The sequence below is a fragment of the Brassica rapa genome, chromosome A09 (assembly GCF_000309985.2).
Source record: "Brassica rapa cultivar Chiifu-401-42 chromosome A09, CAAS_Brap_v3.01, whole genome shotgun sequence".
In the NCBI taxonomy this organism is placed as follows: domain Eukaryota; kingdom Viridiplantae; phylum Streptophyta; class Magnoliopsida; order Brassicales; family Brassicaceae; genus Brassica; species Brassica rapa.
Window position 1 is genome coordinate 36,135,278 of NC_024803.2, and position 19,004 is coordinate 36,154,281.

At 38.1% G+C, this 19,004-nt stretch overlaps 6 protein-coding genes and 1 long non-coding RNA gene across 7 annotated transcripts; 2 read left to right on the forward strand and 5 right to left on the reverse strand.

Annotated features, from left to right (window-relative positions):
- Nucleotides 1–679: 679 nt before the first annotated feature.
- On the reverse strand, nucleotides 680–6,512 carry LOC103842320 (glucan endo-1,3-beta-glucosidase, acidic isoform). The gene is given in 4 exon segments (XM_009118934.2): nucleotides 680–1,061; nucleotides 1,064–1,668; nucleotides 4,803–4,877; nucleotides 4,989–6,512. Coding segments are annotated over 4 exon segments (972 nt in total). The 5' UTR covers nucleotides 5,024–6,512; the 3' UTR covers nucleotides 680–804.
- LOC103841633 lies at nucleotides 1,667–3,283 on the forward strand. The gene is made up of 4 exons (XR_004451470.1): nucleotides 1,667–2,106; nucleotides 2,186–2,254; nucleotides 2,730–2,773; nucleotides 3,103–3,283. It is a non-coding gene; the product is annotated as an uncharacterized LOC103841633 (long non-coding RNA).
- Nucleotides 6,513–6,712: 200 nt separating the features above from the next.
- LOC103842321 (putative nuclease HARBI1) lies at nucleotides 6,713–8,331 on the reverse strand. The gene has a single exon (XM_033280106.1). The coding sequence runs from the start codon at nucleotides 8,163–8,165 to the stop codon at nucleotides 6,885–6,887; it is 1,281 nt and encodes a 426-aa protein (XP_033135997.1). The 5' UTR covers nucleotides 8,166–8,331; the 3' UTR covers nucleotides 6,713–6,884.
- A 571-nt stretch (nucleotides 8,332–8,902) lies between these two features.
- Nucleotides 8,903–9,703, reverse strand: LOC103833632 (glutathione S-transferase T3-like). Its single transcript, XM_009109707.2, has one exon. It carries the CDS (start codon nucleotides 9,701–9,703, stop codon nucleotides 8,903–8,905), a length of 801 nt encoding a protein of 266 aa, XP_009107955.2.
- Nucleotides 9,704–11,347: 1,644 nt separating this feature from the next.
- Nucleotides 11,348–12,750, reverse strand: LOC103841629 (glucan endo-1,3-beta-glucosidase, acidic isoform). Its single transcript, XM_009118181.3, has 2 exons — nucleotides 12,562–12,750; nucleotides 11,348–12,460 (listed from the first exon to the last, which is right to left on the reverse strand). Exons 1-2 carry the CDS (start codon nucleotides 12,650–12,652, stop codon nucleotides 11,523–11,525), a joined length of 1,029 nt encoding a protein of 342 aa, XP_009116429.1. The 5' UTR covers nucleotides 12,653–12,750; the 3' UTR covers nucleotides 11,348–11,522.
- Nucleotides 12,751–14,091: 1,341 nt separating this feature from the next.
- On the forward strand, nucleotides 14,092–15,738 carry LOC103841635 (protein FATTY ACID EXPORT 1, chloroplastic). Its single transcript, XM_009118184.3, has 6 exons — nucleotides 14,092–14,308; nucleotides 14,588–14,786; nucleotides 14,922–15,089; nucleotides 15,216–15,262; nucleotides 15,345–15,385; nucleotides 15,479–15,738. Exons 1-6 carry the CDS (start codon nucleotides 14,210–14,212, stop codon nucleotides 15,576–15,578), a joined length of 654 nt encoding a protein of 217 aa, XP_009116432.1. The 5' UTR covers nucleotides 14,092–14,209; the 3' UTR covers nucleotides 15,579–15,738.
- Nucleotides 15,739–15,841: 103 nt separating this feature from the next.
- Nucleotides 15,842–18,255, reverse strand: LOC103841636 (eukaryotic translation initiation factor 3 subunit E). The gene is made up of 8 exons (XM_009118185.3): nucleotides 17,939–18,255; nucleotides 17,711–17,865; nucleotides 17,323–17,550; nucleotides 17,116–17,237; nucleotides 16,725–16,944; nucleotides 16,497–16,639; nucleotides 16,230–16,367; nucleotides 15,842–16,151 (listed from the first exon to the last, which is right to left on the reverse strand). Exons 1-8 carry the CDS (start codon nucleotides 18,156–18,158, stop codon nucleotides 16,052–16,054), a joined length of 1,326 nt encoding a protein of 441 aa, XP_009116433.2. The 5' UTR covers nucleotides 18,159–18,255; the 3' UTR covers nucleotides 15,842–16,051.
- Nucleotides 18,256–19,004: the final 749 nt, after the last annotated feature.

Sequence of the window (19,004 nt, forward strand, 5' to 3'; positions counted from 1 at the left end):
ATAATTCCTCTAATTATCTTTCAAAGTTCTATAGTTAGCCAAAGAAAGTTCGTTTGGGGTCGATCTCTGGTATGGACGATAAAAAATAGACGCATGATGGCTTTGGTTTAGGCTTGTGTTACGTCCAATCGTTTGTTTTATCTAAGATTTATAAGTTTTGTTTTATTATGAACACTCGATCGAGCGATCAACTCTCCATCAGGATCCCAGATCATAGACAACGTGGCTTCCTCCCTCATGGCGGAATCGTTGGCTCTCAGACAAGGTATCAAAGAAGCCCTAAGACTAGGGAGGAGATCAGCTTCGTTTCACTCCGACTGCGCAACGCTCATCAGAGCAATCTCAATCCAAATTCAGATCAAGGAGATCTATGGTGTTCTTCAGGATATTAAGCATCTCTCGGCAAAATTTGATCGTATCAACTTCCTGCATATCTCCCGTTCCCAGAACAGGGAGGTAGACTATCTAGCTAAAATGGCCTTTAAGACCCATCCGTTTTCTTCTTACTTTGTTATGGGCTACCCTTTGGGCCTAAACCTTCATTTGTTTCAGTTTTTAAGTTTTAATATAATCAGTTGTTCAAAAAAAAAAGTTTTATTATGAACAAAAAAATCATATATATATTGTAGATTTTAAAACCACTCTCGTTATATTATTATACTATGGAAATGGAAACATAAGTAAAACATAGCTTAAGGCTCATTATTCTTTATTGTTACAACAAGTTCTCACTTTTTAATACTCAAATAATACTTAAATAGCTGTTCATTGCATCACTAGCCATTGCTTCTTCAAGATGTCTCTTCAAGCATAGATGAAATTAACATTATACTTAGGCTGTTGACTAGGAAGAAACATCCCCCAGAACTTCTCAAGCTCAGGAGGACCCTTCTTATTCTCATCAAACATAGCGAATATATAAGTCTCTATAGGTTTCTTTCGCTTTCTCGGAGTTCCAGTAGTAGTCACATGTTGTATCAAATTATTAACATAAGTCATCGCATTTTGTACACTAGTCTCGGGTCCTCCCTCCGTGGGCCAACCACTCTCCGACACCACGATCCGCCACCTGATTTCTCCAATGCTGCGTAGACTGCGTCAAGATTGGCGTCAAAGAGGTTTTGGTAAGCGTACTGGTCGTCATTGACTAGACTGGATGGTGAAGTGAACAGAGCGTACTCTAGAGGGATGGTGTCCATGTTGTCCTTGTAGCTGAAGTAAGGGTAGTTATTTAAGAGCAGAGGAGATTGCTTGCTTACCAAGAAATCTATCACCGGTTGGAGAAAGTTTTTATACTCATCCGTGAATGATCCTTGCGACGGAGGATAAGTGTTCATGGTGGCTCCCATGTCTATAGCCGTCGACACCTTGATCCCCATCCCTGCTCCAGAAACCGCCTTATCGATGTTCTGCATTGCCTGGAAGAGAATCCTCCCAGCTGGCTCCGCGGGTTTCACCTCATTTCCGACCGTGATGTACCTGAATCTGACACCGTCGTAGTTTTTGACGTTGTCCCGGACCCACGTGTCGGCCTCAGCTTGGCTGGAGGCAACACGGTCAAGGTCTGTTTTGGGAACGTCGAGGATAAGCTCGATGTCGGAGTTGCGAAGAGCGTTGAGAGCTTCTGGGTCCGGAGCGTTAAGCCGCATCCGCTGGATGTTTCTCTGACTGTAAAGTAGAGCTGTCAAATGGTCCGTCCATGTGTAGGTGTTAATTGGTTGGGCCACCCATGGGTTCACCCATTCAAAACAAGCATGGGTGGGTGATGGTCATACCCAAATAAGTTATGGTCTAACTGGGCTAAAAACCCACTTTGCCCATGGGCTAACTGGTCCAAACCAAATGGGTGTTGGGCTGGCCCAAAACACTTAATTTCTAGGTTTAGGCAATTTGGGGAAAATTGAAAATTCACGTTCTCTTCTTCTCTTCTCCCATTCGACGATTCTCTTCTTCTCTTCCACTATTTCTCTTCTCCATTCCCAGATTTTCGTAGCCGCGAGTCCTCCCTTACGTCTTCCTTATGAATCAGTAACCATTGCTCTGTTGTAATCTCCCTTACGTCTTTCACCATTGCTCTGAAACTTCTTTTAGCTGTCTTCTTCTGTGGTAAGTTTCGATTGAAGTTTTCTCATCCAAATATATGTTTACTCAAACCCTTTAAACTAAAACTCATTTTTGATTGAAGGTTTCTCTTCCTTGTTATCTGCTCATAAGGAGGTTCAGCTTTGTCTCCATCTCTCCGCGGTGATTTCAGGTATGATTCTCAAGTTATGTGATGGTCATAACTTAATTTGATTGGTTAAATTGTGAAGCTTGTGGGATTTTGTTTGAGTAGTTTATGGATGATAGTTTATAATTGTTATCTGAAATTAAAGTGAAAAGTGGTGTTGCTTTCTTGACCATGGGACATCATGATTCTCTGTCCTTTTACAACTGTTGTGACTTGAGCTGTACTATTGTGATCAAAATAGAAAAAAACTAAGCTTTAGGAACAAAACTCAGAGAAGGAATGGTTATGCTATAGATTAGAAGGAATTCACGTGTGGAACTTTATGTGTGGAGCTTAATGGACTTTTTTTTTGTTCGTGTGGAACTTTATGAAATAGTTTTTAATTATTATATTAGATAGATCTGAAGATAAATGATTTAGTTTACTTTTGCAAGTTGCAAGTAACTTGTTTGAGTTTGTGGGCTAATGAATCTCGTTTCTTGTCTTGTTTTGGATTCAGAAACCAGCATTTTCATTCACTTGCTGCCTCAGCTTGGTCTTCAGGTATCTCTTGGACTCTCTTCTCTGTTATTTATGCTCTCTACTTTGATTAGGTTAGGCTAATTGACACTGTGTTCTGCTTTGGTCATTAACACTCTGTTCTGATTGCTAATGTCAGCGTTAATCTGCTATATGTCATTAACACTGTGTTCTGAAGTTAATCTGCTATTTTTTTTTTCATTAACTTGGGTCAAAATCTTCTCACGTCTGGTTTTTATATACGCAAAAGTTTATGCTACATGTCATAACTGCTAAAGATCTGTATCTTCGTCTGCAATTGTCTTGAGAATTTGGTAAAAATCTGAGGTTGAATCTTTTTTTTTTTGTTGCAGGCTGCAAATAAGAGGAGACAAAGTCACAAAGCTGGAACAAAGTGAATTCATAAACAGTGTTGTTAAAAACTTAAATCATTTGAGATTGTTTCAGATTTTCAAAATTTTAATGTTTTTTAAAGTTTCAAAATTTTACCACTCAATTTTGGATATTTCTATCATATTTCAATGTTGTTTAATATTTAAAATGAGCTTAAATTGAATTTAAACAGATTTGGGCATGTGTTCAGAAAAAAAAAAAAACAGATTTGGGCCAATATTTAAATTGCTTATAAATGGGTGGGTTTGGGTGTCGAGTTGGGTGATGGGTGTTATTGGGTATGGGTGCTCTTGGGTGTGGGCTAAATATGGGTGTGGGTGTTTTAAGCCCAGAAAAAAAAAACACCCAGTTGAACATACCCATTTGGGTGTGGTCCAACCCAACTGACAGGCCTACGTCCATGGCCCAGTTGGGCATGACCATTTGGACCATTTCAGTTTTGGGCAGTAATGGGTGGTCCATATTGGACAATGGTCCAACAAATGTCCAAGACCAATAGAGACCATGTCCAAATAGGCATGCCCAAGGACACCCAATAATATTTATAATTATTTTTTAATTATTAGTTTAGATTTTATTTCTAAAATTTTGAAATTATGTTTACTTTCTAATATTATAAAAGTATTTTTTTCTTGTCGAAACTGTAAAACTATGTTTTCCTCTCAAAATCGAAAAAAATTCATTTTTCCGTAAAAACCGAGAAATCGCGTTTTTTCGCCAAAACCGAATTTTTTTTTATTTTTCCGCAAAACAGAGAAATTACGTTTTCTCGCAAAAACCGAGAAATTGTATTTTCCGCCAAAATCGAAAAATTACGTTTTCCCGCCAAAACCGAAAAATTATATTTTCCCGCCAAAACCGAGAAATTATGTTTTTTCGTCAAAACCGAGAAATTGGGTTTTCCCGCCAAAACCGGGAAATTGCGTTTTCCCGCCAAAACCGAGAAATTGTGTTTTCCCGCCAAAACCGAGAAATTGCGTTTTCCCGCCAAAACCGAGAAATTGTGTTTTCCCGCCAAAACCGAGAAATTGTATTTTCCCGTCAAGATCTGAGAAATTGTGTTTTCCCACCAAAACCGAGAAATTGTGTTTTCCCGCTAAAACCGAAAAATTGAATTTTCCCGCTAAAACCGATAAATTATATTTTCCCGCCAAAATCTGAGAAATTGTGTTTTCCCACCAAAACCGAGAAATTGTGTTTTCCCGCTAAAACCAAAAAATTGAATTTTCCCGCTAAAACCGAGAAATTGTATTTTCCCGCCAAAATCTGAGAAATTGCGTTTTCCCGCCAAAACCGAGAAATTGTGTTTTTCCGCCAAAACCGAAAAATTAAATTTTCCCGCTGTTTTATGAAATTCATTTTTTCCGTCAAAATTGTGAAATTACGTTTTCCGTCAAAATTGTTAATTTTTTATTTTAACGATAAAACTGTTTTTTTGGGTTCAATTGTAAAGTTATGTTTTCTTTTATTAAATTCATGAAATTATGTTTTATGAAGCCCATGGACACCCATTGTCCATTTGATCTTCGTCCAATTGGACCATATACCAATTGGTCTTTTGTCCAGTTGGACCATTTATTAATTGGGCACGTCTTTAACCCGCCCAAAATGAATTGGACTGGGCTAGCCCATGGTCAGCCCGCCCAGTTGACACCTCTACTGTAAAGAGCCACAACGTCCGATGGATTTGGTCGGGGGTCGCCTAACATCCCCTAGCATACTCCGATTTGTCCAGCTAATCATTAGCAATGAAATTGCATCAAATAATTTAATATTATATAACATAATCAATATGGTCATATGAGATGATTACTGGGTGTTACATAAGCTTAAAAAATTATTCAACCTGTGGTGTCGAAGAATGAAGCCATTAGAAGGCATAGAAGAACCAGCAACATTGGTGATAAGGATACTATCCTTGATTCAGACATTTTCATGAAACAAATGTTAAGATAAGATTTTTATGTTATACTTTGAACCGTACCATTGTGCACCTAGTTTATAGTGCGAGTATGAGGTTCAAGTCGGTCATTGGATGAAATATCAGTAACAAATATTTCTCTAGATCTATGCTTTGAAAAGTCTACGAATATTAGTTTTCTGCAGAAGTAGCTTTTAGTATGGTCAAAGTAGCTAGAGGGACTTAAGTGTTACGTTGGATCAATCGCACAAAACAAAATTGTATTTGGTTTTCAGAATACTCAAATTTAAATCGTTCTTGTGTTTTCTTTGGGTACTAGCTAGGTCGGCTCATGGTAGGGAGGTACACGAATCGAATATTCGAAGCTTTGGAGGTATTTGTGATCCGATCCATTTTATTTGAACAATCAACTATTCAATTTGATTTGATCCGTATTTATTCGAATACTCGATTATCGGATAATCAGAAATTTTATTTTTTTAATTGAATATCCGATTCGATCCATACAAATAAAATTAAAATAAATAAATAAATACCCAAAATAATGTAAAATAGTAATATATTTATTACTAAAATAAAAATCACTTATCTTTTACATTTTTAATAACTAGAATAATAAATTTAAGAAAGAAAAATATTGTAAAACTTACATACCATAGAATAATAAATTTAAAGATATGATAGTACAAACATAGAGGCTCATGATTAGTTACTTTATCTTAAACTATAAAATAGAGTAACTTTATAATGGAGTTTGAGTTTGCTCCAATGGTACTTTATTTTAGAATAGAAAATAGAGTAATGAAAAAAAAAATTATTCTATATTTAGAGTAAATCTATTTTTCACTTTATTATATAGTGAAAATAGAGTACTATTAGAGCATTTATATTCTAAACTCTATTTTAAAGTGAAAAATAAAACGAGGTGGTAGATGCCCTTAAGGTTTGGGGTTCGAATCCCAGACTATACAATTTATTGCAGATTACAGGAAATCCAGGTTTCAAGTCCCGGAAAGAGCGGTTAATTAAACAATTATGCAGACTACAGAAGGGCTTACAAGGGATTTTTCAGTATGGTGCAAATAAATCTGGTCAGACGTGGATCTTCATATGACGACTCAGGTGATGTAGTTAGGCGTAGGTCTTCATAAGACAAGTAGTATTGTCGGTTGTCGAATCGTCTATGTAATCTTTCTTATATCATAATTGTAAGATCATAAAAAATCAGCGTTAAAAAAAATGCCCTTAAGGAAAAATATGACTTGTAATAATTTTACCGAATTATTTTCCCCAACTTTTTTTACCGTATTGTCTGCATGGTGGGCACAGTACAAGCCGTTAATCACACGTCAATCGTTGACCATATAATTATATATCCTTACGTCATTAGACAAACTAGCCATAATCAATTAATGGTAAGCTGACTTTCGTTACTAATAATTCCTCTTATCATCATTCAAAGTTCTGTCATTTACCTAATAGCCAAAGAAAGTTTTTTTGGGGTCGATTTAAGTTCTGGACGACGAAAAATACACGCATGGTGGCTTTAGTTAGGCTTGTGTTACGTCCAAACGTTTGTGTTACTATGAACTAAGAGCATCTCCAATGGTGTTCCCACCATTGGAGTCCTTAAGTGTATTATACTATTATTTTTTTTTTTTTTAAAGTTAAGGATTCTAATGAAATTTGTATGTCCAATAGTGTTACTATGAATGGAATCCTTAAGAATAAAAAATTAATAAATTTTAAAACATGGGAAAAAAGATAATTTTTTTAATATTTATTTATTACATGATTAAACATATAAAATGACAATAATTATTAATTTTCATCTCCAAATTTGTTCCAAATATTCTCAATTAAATCATTCTTCAATTGATGATGTATTTCCGACTCGCGAATCTGAATCCGAGTGGCACGCATTTCATTGATGCTTGGAGGGATGTCGGTACCACGAGACTTATGCACCCGTGAACTGCTGGCTACATCTTCTTCTTCAAATTCAGATGGATCGTACTGAGTGCCGTATCCATCTCGTTCATTTTCGACTATCATATTGTGCAGTATGATACATGCTCTCATTGTCATCCCTATCTGTTGCTGATCCCATGAAAGAGCTGGATTTTTTACAATCGCAAATCGAGCTTGTAAAACTCCAAAAGCCCGCTCCACATCTTTCCGGGTTGATTCTTGAAGTTTAGCAAATAACTCTGCTTTTGGACCTTGAGGTAGTGAGATAGATTGGATAAATGTTGACCAGTTTGGATAAATACCGTCCGTGAGGTAGTACGCCAAATTATACATGTGTCCGTTGACCACGTACTCTACCCTCGGAGCCCGACCTTGAATAATGTCATCAAAAACAGGAGACCGATCGAGGACATTAATATCGTTTAAGGTACCTGGTAGACCGAAGAAAGCGTGCCATATCCAAAGATCTTGTGAAGCTACTGCCTCTAACACAATTGACGGTTTTGTTGATCCCCGGGTGTACTGTCCTTTCCAAGCCGTTGGGCAATTTTTCCACCTCCAATGCATACAGTCGATGCTTCCTACCATCCCCGGAAACCCGCGTATCTCTCCAATATGGAGTAGTCGCTGAAGATCCTCGTCTGTCGGTCTTCGTAGATACTCATTACCAAATAACTGAATTATTCCTTCATTAAAATGCTTTAAACACGAAATTGCCGTGCTTTCACCAACTCTGAGATATTCATCAACCGCGTCAGCTGCAGAACCATAAGCAAGGAGACGAATGGCGGCTGTACATTTTTGTAGTGGTGAAAGACCAAACCTCCCCGTGGCATCTCTTCTTTGTTGAAAGAATGGAACGTGTTCTGAGAGGCGATGGACAATACGCAAGAATAATTCTTTATTCATACGAAAACGGCGTCTGAATAAATACGGCGGAAATGTCGCATCTTCACTGAAGTAATCATTCCATAATCGGTTGTGTCCGATTTCGCGGTCTCGTTCTATATAAGCGCGTTTCTTCGGCTTAGAGGGTTGGGCTTCCAAAATGTTGATGTAGGTTTCATCTATGATATCGTCGATAATTTCGTCCAATCTTTCTTCAACTTCATCGGATGACGATGATGACATTTTTTTAGTATCTCCTGGAAAAAAATTATGGTTCGTTTAACTGAAAGAAAGAAATAAAAATTAAAATTTTAGTAGAAACAAAACATGATATTTTTTTATAATCCTTACTTTGATTCCTTTGAATTTTGCATATTACTTCATAGATAATTAAAAATTCAAACTAAACATGTTTAAATTCATAGATAATAATTAACAAACGTTGATGATTTGTATTCGATCTAATGGAAACTAAGTATAGATCAAAATAAAACGTTGATGATTTGTATTCGATTAACCAAATGTTAATGATTTTACCTTGAACCAAGACGTTTAAAGACACGGTTTTACCTTCTCACCTTTCTACCTGTGCTATTTTGCTTGAACCAAGAAGTTTAAAGAGATTGAAAGAGTTAATAGAGAAGAGTTTGTTTGATTCAAAGAGAAGCATTCAGAATTTGATAGACATTACAAGTACTAATAAGTAGGGAAAGAGAACAAAGTTGCATACAAGAAATAAACTAAAACGATAAAACAGCTGCACTTATAGAAGTGAACCTTGACACCCGTGACTTCCTCCACACCCGTGACAAACTTCAAACTCCCGTGAATGCGATAAAGACCAACAGACTCTGACTACTCCAGACAGACACTCCCGTGACTTCTACACCTGCTAAAACAAATAAAACAAGCGTTAGTAAACAACAAACATGAAATAATTACTTGTAACAGCTAACTACTCGACATGTTACTACCTACACTCATAACATATTAGACATAAGTTTCAGCTGAAGAGCTTTTTCCATCTCAGTAAGAGGATCTTTTTTGGCGAGTAGACGGTCAAGCAACTTCTGCTTAGAGAGTTTATCTTTCATTTCCATTATGACTTGTATTTGAGACAAGGACTCTTCTGCAACACTCTTCTTCTTCTTCGTAGCAGCTTTAGCTGCCTTGACCCCCACGGGTCTAACCACTTCTTCTTCTCTAACACCCTCCACCCCTTTGCGCTTTTCCTTCCCACTCCCCTTAGCCAAATAGGTAGAGGACCATTTCTGGTCATGCCTCAACTCTCTCCAGGCATGTTCCATGCTAAACTTGACCGAGTACTGATTGGAGAAGTTATCCAAAGCAGCTATCATGACATCATCATCGTTTTGCCCACTACTCTGCTCCCTCAGTGCTGTGTCATAGCAGCCTACGAACTTGCACACTTGCTCGTTAATCCGAGCCCACCTCTGCTTGCACTGACCAAGCTCTCTAGGCACTGTTCCCACCAGTTGAGGGCTTTTGTTGTAGTAGTCAACAATGCGGCTCCAGAACCTAGCAGCTTTCTGCTCATTGCTCACCACCGCATCCTTACTCGTGTTAAGCCAAGCTCCGATTAGGATTTTGTCCTCCTTAGTAGACCAAGGCCTCCTCTCCTTCCTAACAGGAGAGTCCACAGCAGGAGACGCATCAGGACCTTGGGTCCCGAACCAAAAAGGTTCGGGTGAATCAAGGTCCACTGGGGACTGAGATTGACTAAACAGGAGGTTAACATAACTTGTATTGTTCGCAGCCATGTTTTCAGATTTGTCTAACTCAGAATTTTGGTAGCTAACTTAAGTAGGGGAGCTTAAACTAAGAAACATTTAAAGTTGCAGTTGGGAAGCTAACTAGTTCTATTAAACACCAATCAAATCAACCTAAGACCCATTTGTAAAGCTGGAAAACATTATAACCAATCAAATCCGAGGCGTTGAAAATTTTAAAGAGACTATGAAGGTTTAGGTACTTGCATTTATATTTGGTAGCTACTTGCATTTATATTTGAAACAAAAGAGAGAATGAAGGTTTAGTATTGTACCTAGTTAAAGAGACACTGCTTTTGTAGACTTTGCTTTACGTCTTCGAACTTATTCCTGCAAATAAATGAGATCAAACAGTCACAACGTTATACAAAATGGCTTTAACAATACCAAAGCAGAGTACACATACTTACCAGACATGTACATGACCGCGAAACCTAAAAGAACGGTCAAGACTGAGACCATTATCCTCATATAGGGCTTCTTGACCGCCCATACGCTCTTCTTTTGCTCGCAGACGGTCTTCTGTAGCTCACAAACTGTCTTCTGTAGCTTAACCACGTTCTGATCACACTGAAAAGCTTGATCCTTAAGCAGCCTCATTTCTCTCTTAACCTCAGTCATCTCCTCCGTAACAGCTACGTCCCACCATTTCCAAATGTGGCATTCCCCATCATCCACATTGGGGCAGGTGTAGTACCTTCTCCCTGGATCTTTATGCGTGTGAGATCTGGCAATTTCCGGCTCAGAACCACAGTAGCAAGTCGTCGGTATTCCATCGTCAGCCTCGGGTGAAGGTGTGTACTGAAACGACTCTGCAATGTACAAACTACTCTCAGCTTCATCCTTGTAAATTTGAGCTTCTGCTTCAAGAAGATACGTCAAGTCAAGCTCGTCTGATGAAGAAGGCTGTGTGTATGAATAATCTTGTCCCATGATGACTAAACCTGAAAAAAAAATGTTTACGCAGTGAGAATAAGACAAACAAACGCAAAAGACATGAACAGATTTATAGCAACACATAACAAACATATAACAAACAAATGAATGACCACCCGTTCCATCTCTGAAACCATCAAATTATTTTCGGGTTGAACCCCATAATCGATTGAAAACCGTTTATCAAAACATCCCCAAATCTTTTCGAATACACCTAAGCCGAACCCAAAGTCGCGACCCAACTAGAAACCCTAATCGATTCAAAATACAAATATGAAATAGAAAACACGAATGAGAACGAAATCAATCTCCCCAAGAAGAAACCCTAATCGATTCAAAATCCATATATGAAATCTAAACCACAAATGAGAACGAAATCAATCTCCCCAAGAAGAAACCCTAATCGAATCAAGAGAGGAACCCACTGATTTACCTGATCTTCGCCGAGGATCGGAATCGCCGTTGAGCTTTTGTTTTTCCTTCACCGTGATGATTTTTTCACCACAAATAAACACGAGATTATTCAGCGTCTCAAATGCCACGTCGATAAGGATTGGGTATCGAAAACCTCTTCCATAAGGATTAATCCTTCTCAATACGAGCCCATTTATTATTATTATAATCCAAAACCCATAAGGACTTGGGCTTAAGGATTCGATAAATACACCGTTGTAGTTGCTCTAAAATAATATATGTATATACATTGTAGAAATTAAACCACTCTCATTATATTATAGAAACAGAAGGAGTAAAACATAATTGAAGGCTCATTATTCCTTATCCCGTTTTAATACCAATACAGAAAAGGCCATCAAATAACAGACATAAAGCATTTTATTGTATCAGTAGCCCTTGCTTAGTATCTTCAAGGATTTTAGCTGAAATTAACATCATACTTAGGCTGTTGACTAGGAAGAAACATCCCCCAAAACTTCTCAAGCTCAGGAGGACCCTTCTGATTCTCATCGAACATAGCGAATATATAAGTCTCTATAGCTTTCCCTGGCTTTCTCGGAGTTCCACCCTTCACATGTTGTATCAAATTATTAACATAAGTCATAGCATTCTCCACGCTAGTCCCTGCTCCTCCCTCCGTGGGCCAACCACTCTCCGACACCACGATTTCCAACGACCCTCCGCCTGATTTCTCCAGTGCTGCGTAGACCGCGTCAAGATTGGCGTCGAAGAGGTTTGTGTAAGAGTATGGGTCGTCATTGACTACAGGGGTCGGTTTGAACAAAGCGTACTCAAGGGGGATGGAGTTCATGTTGTCCTTGTAGCTGAAGTAAGGGTAGTTATTCAAAAGCAGAGGAGATTGCTTGCTTACCAAGAATTCTATCACCGGTTGGAGAAAGTTCTTGTACTCATCCGTGAATCTACCGTTCGATGGAGGGTACGTGTCCGTGGTGGCTCCCATGTCTATAGACGTGGACACCTTGATCGCGAGGCCTGCTCCAGAAACCGCGTTATCGATGTTTTGCATGGCCTGGAAGAGAATACTACCGGCTGACTCCGAGGGTTTCACCTCGTTTCCCACCGTGATGTAACGGAACCTGACACCGTCGTAGTTCTTGACGTTGTTTTGGACCCACGCGTCGGCCTCCGCTTGGCTGGAGGCGACACGTTCGAGGTCTGTTTTGGGAACGTCGAGGATGAGCTCGATGTCGGAGTTGCGGAGAGCGTTGAGAGCATCTGCGTCTGGAGCGTAAAGCCGCATCCGCTGAATGTTTCTCCGCTTGTAAAGAGCCACAACGTCCGAGGGACTTGGCCGGGGATCGCCTGACATCCCGTAGCATACTCCGATTTGTGCAGCTAATCATTAGTAATAAAATTGAATCAAACAATGTAATATCATATAATATAATCAATAAGATAATTAATGGGCGTTACATAAGCTCAAAAGATGATTATACCCGTGGTGTCTAAGAAGGAAGCCATTAGAAGGCTGAGAAGAATCAGCAACATTGGTGATAAGTATAAGATCCTTGATTCAGACATTTTCATGAATAAGAAAAGTTAAGATATGGATTTTTTTTTATATTATACTTTGAATCGTATCAGTATGCACCTTATTTATAGTGCGAGTCTGGGGTTTAAAGTCAGTCATTAATGAATGAAATACCAATAACAAATATTTCTCGGGAGCTATGTTTTGAAAAAAATCTACGAATACGAGTTTTCTGCACAAGTAGCTGTTGAGTTATTAGTCGTGAATCATACGTTAATCACGTCAATCGCGCGTCGACCGTTAACTAAATTGTATCATTACGTCATTAGAGTATTAGACTTTTCACACACTAGCCAACATCAGTTATATTGTTAGACCAATGTTACCGTAAAACAAGTTAGAAACTAAAGTCTACAATCTACAATCCACAACGTAAAAAGAAGAAAAGTAAGCAAAAGAAAGAATAGTTTAGGTGAAACACCATAACGAAGAATCAAACATTATTCACAACAACGGATTTTAATCCATGTCACATAATATATATCTACTAACATTTGGTTAACTGTGACATGTGAAGTTTCTATAAAACATTGGTTTTGGTGTGTGATTGTGTTGGTCGTTGTGGTTACTGTTTTGTGGTCGTGAAGGCAGCTAATTAGCATAATGACAATGAACCGGACAAGTCAAACAAGTCTTTTGTTGTCGGTTAGTCTTGGGTGCGTACCTAACTGTATTGCTGTTTGTTGTTGAACATTAAAATGTGAAGAAAGTGTCTTTCATTTTTTTTCGCTCCAATATTCACTCCAACGACTGAGTATCGGTTATGCTAATTAATTTAGTTTGAGCAAATTAGCTCAATATGCTCAAAAGAGTGGAATACCATTGAATTGGGGTAAAATGGTAGTGATGGAGAAAAAAAATTAAAAGGAAATAAGGTATGAAGTGTAAATAAAGGGGAAGTTGTGCGTATGGAGTATAAATACTTATTTAGTATTTCAATAAAATGAATAGAAAATTCACATTACGGGGCCTTTGTTCGAGACTCTGGTGATATGTTTTGATTTTATAACTTTGAAACGAAATAAGCCCAACAACAAAATAAGCCCAACAAAGAACCTGAGACTAACCCCATCCCAATTTAAACTTAACCCAAATCGAATCATAAACCAACTAAACCGAAGAATTAACAACCATTCTCAAAGATAATTTAATTGGATTAAAAAAATTCATATCCAAAAATTCGAAATTGAATTCCAAACATCTAAAGAAAATAAAATAAAATAACTGATCTTTTGAAAATTTTGATGATAATAGTTTTAATTTAAAAATCGGAATTCAAACCAAACCGCATCAAATTGATGATACTAAAATACAAACCAGAAAAGTCCTAACCAAATAAATCCAAACGATAACCAACTCCAACTTTGTCAAATGCGCGTAAATCCTCGCCACATCTGACCGTTCGTTTTCTTCAAACCCCAACGGACGGCCACGATCGTCCAATCAGCATCGTCTTCATTTTCAACAAAGAGAGTCCTTAACGCCGGCTGAATCAATCAATCAAAAAAAAAAATCAACCACTTCATCATCATCATCGTCTCAGATTTCGAAAAATGGCAGCGAAGATCTCCCAGCTTGCGTGTTTCTCCTCCACCAACCGCCAATTCAACTTCCAGAACCGATCGTTTCCAAACCTTAGGCTCCGCCCCGAGGTAAATTTCTTCGAGTATCTCATGTAAAGGACCGAGCTTTCTTCGTTTTGATCTGATTACGGTGATGCCCAGTATCGTAATTTCCTGATTGCTGTCGAAAAGTTACGAGCTTGATTGGTTTTAGACCTACTCAGAGACTTTGAAATGGTTCATCTTTTGGACTTGAATTGTTTTTATAATGTCTTAGATAGCTCGAAACAATCTTACTCAGTTCTTTGTTTGTAGCTCTGTGCCTTTTTTAATGCGTTATCTGTGCTAATAAGCTTGGCATGGTGGCAGTCTTTTGTAGTTAGATGCGTTGATGGGAACAGCTCGGAAACACCAGCTTCTCTGAGCTATGCAGCTGAGGTTTCGAAACCTTTCGTTGAGAAAACATCTACAGTGGATGAAACTACTACGGGTAAAGAGGAACATGTTGGCTCAACACAGCCTAAAAGAGCAGCGAAGATCCATGACTTCTGTTTTGGCATTCCTTATGGTACTTTTGTGACTTTCTCTCAGAAATTAATTTCAAATCTTAGCGTTACTGAGCTGCTTGTTAAAGTTCCTAATGCAACTCATATCAGAGTATTCATTGGCAGGGTAACTTATTGGTGTTAATTTTACTTCTCAGGTGGTCTGGTTATGAGTGGGGGATTGCTTGGATTTGCGTTTTCAAGAAATCATACAAGTTTAAGTACTGGGGTTCTCTATGGTGGTGGCCTTCTAGCTCTTAGTACGCTGAGCATGAAGACTTGGCGACAGGGAAAATCTAGTTTCCCTTATATTCTAGGTCAAGCAGGTAATCTTCATCTACTATTAGTGGATATATGGAAAGAAGTGGGATACTAAAAAGTGTTCATCTCTTAACCAAGATCACTGTGTCCATATTATGGTTACTCATTCTTTCGATACAATAAATTTGCAGTGCTTTCAGCTGTTGTCTTCTGGAAGAACTTCACAGCTTACTCTATGGTAATTCATCATCTTTGTGATCATTCTGATTGTTTAATTTTTGCTTGCTTGGCTTCAACTACTTGATGTTGTACTTATGCAGACTAAGAAGCTCTTTCCTGCTGGGCTATTTGCTGTCGTCAGGTGAGAAGTTCTTTTGTGATCTATAAGAGTCTGATGTATCCATCTTTATTGGCTTCATCATGCAACCTTGTGTTCGTGTCTTATTCATTGCAGTGCTGCCATGTTGTGTTTCTATTCGTACGTGGTGCTCTCTGGAGGAAACCCACCTCCAAAGAAACTTAAACCATCTGCTACTACTAGTCCTTCATACTGAAGAAACTTCACATAGGTTAGATTCAAAGATGGAGATCTTCTCTTTTGGTGGCTCTTGTGCGTTTGATTCCTGGTGTAATTTTATACTTTTGACTTTTGAGGCAATAACTGTGACCTGTTCTTTCCAATGTCGTAATTGAAAGTTTTGTTTACTGGTGACATATGCTATGCTAGTCTTCAATCTTAATCTAATTAGAAATTGCTCATATAAGGCAGAAACTTATTTTGGCTTAATCACAAGTAAATAAACCTTAAAAGCTTTGATTGTAAAATAACCTTCAGTAGATTAAACAAAGGGCTAATCTGGCTAACAAAATTAGGAAAAAATCTGAATCCAACATTAAATAGAACTTTTGCAAAGATGAACATCTGTGTAGGCATGATTCAAAGGTCAAAAACAATTGATTGCAGACAAAACAAAATGATGATTATCAAGGAAGGGTTCTAAGGATAGAGTCGACAGCAAAATTATGATTAACGAGCTGCTTGTCCTTGTGTGTGTTCTAAGAGCTGAGTCACTAACTTGTAAGTCCGTCCTGACAAGGCTTTGGTGTGGTTAATCAACTGCTCATGCCTGCATTACATGGTAAACGAGTTTAGATTGTAGAATTTTCAGATATAAGGGACTACTATAAGATGGTATTCTTCTTACACGTTGGGCTGAGTAGGCTCCATGATTACGGTTCCTGACTCGGAATCAATCTTGGCATCAAGCTTTGAGGTGCGGATAAGGTTTACAATCCATCTCTCTGCCTCCTCATAGTTCAGATTCAATTTCTCAGCAAGCACCCTGACAAGGCCATGATATTCTCAGTATAAATACAAAGTTATACTACAAAACCACACAAACTCTTCTTGCCATCATAAAAAACCAGCCGGGTTTGTGATAAAGAGAGTTTAAACGAACATGATAACTTACCCCATGTCTATTCGCTGATGAATTCTGCAATAGGTTTCGAAGATAAAGAGGCGGGCATTTTCTAGAAACTCATCTCTCAATGGAACAGTTGAAAAGTTCCCATTCTCTACTCGCTTTCCAAGGAATGGATCGTTCACAATGACCTACATCATGGTAGCATGTTAGACTCTTGATTGTATTATCCTACACCATATCCAGAAATACAAAATAAATGTGAAAGGCTTGTACCTCTTCACACTCTTTCATCTTCTTTTGAGCCCCATCGAAGTCATAATTGACAAACACACATGCCAAGAACTCGACAATAGGATCTTTGTAGGAGTAGTGCTCTTGCTGAATGACCTTAATGAACTCTTTCAGTTGAGGCCTTTTCCTTTTGTTGACAATGAAAGCAGTTGCCAAGTAACGCAGCAAGTGTGGAGCACTAGTTTGTATGGCATTCAGATACCTACAATTATAAATAATATTAGTATGTTTAGCTAAAGCTAACTTAGATGCAAACGAAAAGAACAAAGGTGAAAGCATAGATAGGTTTCAAATGAAATGGAGATATGAATTTCTAAACAGAGATGTTACTTCGCTACTATATATAAACCTATATCAAGGAATAGGAACTTACTTGTCTTGGTTAAAAAGATCAATGATCTGTGTCCTTCCGTTGTCATGGTTAAAGAAGATATAGAGACCCCAATGCATCAACCAAATCCTGTTCTGCACCTGGTTTAACGGCGATGCAAAACTCTGAACAAAAACAAATGCTAATTAGCATATATATATATATACTCACATAAGGCTACAAAAGGTAGAAGAGTCTAATAAACCAGACCTTTGAGTCAATAATATCTTTAACACGGTTAAGCTCTTCAAATGCAATGTCCCAGTTCTGCATCAATATCTCAGATGCAAGCTTTCCCCACAAGGCGCTCAAACTTCTCTCAAGGTTAGAGCAAAGGGTCCTGTACTGGTAAAGGTAATCAGCAGCACCAGAATAGTTACCACACTCAAACTGAAACTTGGCGTACTGATACAACGCCTCAATCTGGTCCGGACCAATCTGATAGAAAAAAACATCACACACAACAACAAGAACTGAGTTCCTCAAAATACCAAATGCAAATCAGACAACCTTCTGTGCACAAATCAGACAACTTTTTGTCCAAACCAGACAACTTTTTATGCATAAATCAAACAACTTTATCACAAAATACACAAACCTGGTAACGTTCCTTCAGCATCTGGAGATTATACTGCTTATCAGCCCTAAGCTCCTGAACAGCAGCAGGGTTCAAAAGGAACGTCACGAGCGGTGCAGCAGCCTCCTCCAGAGACTTGAGCCTCGCCACAACCTCAGCTCTCCTCTCCACCATATCTATCACCAACACAAGACTCATCATCAGTCAAACCAAGCAACAAAGACTCAAACTTTCAACAGACATTATTACCTTGAGGAGCGTCTTCGGTGTGGTAGAGACTCTTGTGGATGTCCATAGCGTAATCAACCATGTTGGTCTTGTTCAAAAGCTCGATCTTGAACTTGAGGATCTGCTCATCGGGGTAAAGCTGACGCTCTTGGAGGAACTCGAGTATGGGGAACACAAGGTGTCTGTCTAGGTTGGGAGCTACTCGTGGTGTCAGGTCATAGTTCTCTTTGGTTTCCGCCATCGTCGTAATCTCGCTATGTCTCCGTCGAGCTCTGAAGACGGCAGAGATGGAGTTTTGGAGACGATGAGGAAACTCTGTATATTGGAATTAGGGTTACCTCGAATAATAATACTTTCAATATTTATTGAATAGCCCTTATACTTCTTATATATTCTTATGACCTCTAATATTTCTTTTTAATAAAACGACACCGTTGCTGCCAGAGGGATATTTTATTGTCTCCGTCGTCTTCTAACCGGCTGGTATATCGGGGGCTTTTTAAAAAAGAAAAAAGGAAATTAAATTACTTTTAGGGAGGAGGGGCGCACGGTAAAGAGCTTCAATGGAGTAGCGTATGTTAGTATATTGCAACTAGGGTTAGATGAATAATACTTTCAGTTAGGACTTAAGAGTATCCAATCCGGATTTCGGTTCGGTTTTGATTCAGTTTTGCCAGCTTTTTGGTATTTTAGTTTATAGAAAACAAATACCACATTAAAACCATATCTACTTTGATTTGGTTTAGTTTGGTTCGGTTTATATACAATTAGTTTTCGGTTTATTCGGTTTTATACCAAAAACTATAAATATATTTGTCTTTTATAATATTTTAAGTTATAAAATAAAACATGAAGATATTGAAGATAGTGTCCATCCGGATTTCGGTTCGGTTTCGATTCAGTTTTGCCAGTTTTTTGGTATTCTAGTTTATAAAAAACAGTTGCTCAAAGAAAAGTTTATAAAAAACTTACGGCAATTCTCTCAAATAGCTATTTTTAAGTTTTTGTCACAAAAGATAATACTCAAAAAAAGAAAATGATCAAAATAACTTTTTTTTATTTTGAAACTTTTAATATTTTTTTTTTT

Coding starts and splice junctions, on each gene's coding strand:
- LOC103842321 (XM_033280106.1), bottom strand. CDS start 8,165: ATGTCATCATCGTCATCCGATGAAGTTGAAGAAAGATTGGACGAAATT.
- LOC103833632 (XM_009109707.2), bottom strand. CDS start 9,703: ATGGCTGCGAACAATACAAGTTATGTTAACCTCCTGTTTAGTCAATCT.
- LOC103841629 (XM_009118181.3), bottom strand. CDS start 12,652: ATGAAAATGTCTGAATCAAGGATCTTATACTTATCACCAATGTTGCTG. Junction 12,461..12,561: donor TTCCTTCTTAGACACCACGG/GTATAATCATCT, acceptor ACTAATGATTAG/CTGCACAAATCGGAGTATGC.
- LOC103841635 (XM_009118184.3), top strand. CDS start 14,210: ATGGCAGCGAAGATCTCCCAGCTTGCGTGTTTCTCCTCCACCAACCGC. Junction 14,787..14,921: donor CTGTTTTGGCATTCCTTATG/GTACTTTTGTGA, acceptor TTTACTTCTCAG/GTGGTCTGGTTATGAGTGGG. Junction 15,386..15,478: donor GGGCTATTTGCTGTCGTCAG/GTGAGAAGTTCT, acceptor TATTCATTGCAG/TGCTGCCATGTTGTGTTTCT.
- LOC103841636 (XM_009118185.3), bottom strand. CDS start 18,158: ATGGCGGAAACCAAAGAGAACTATGACCTGACACCACGAGTAGCTCCC. Junction 17,551..17,710: donor TGCTGAAGGAACGTTACCAG/GTTTGTGTATTT, acceptor TTTTTCTATCAG/ATTGGTCCGGACCAGATTGA. Junction 16,640..16,724: donor AGATGAAAGAGTGTGAAGAG/GTACAAGCCTTT, acceptor ACCATGATGTAG/GTCATTGTGAACGATCCATT.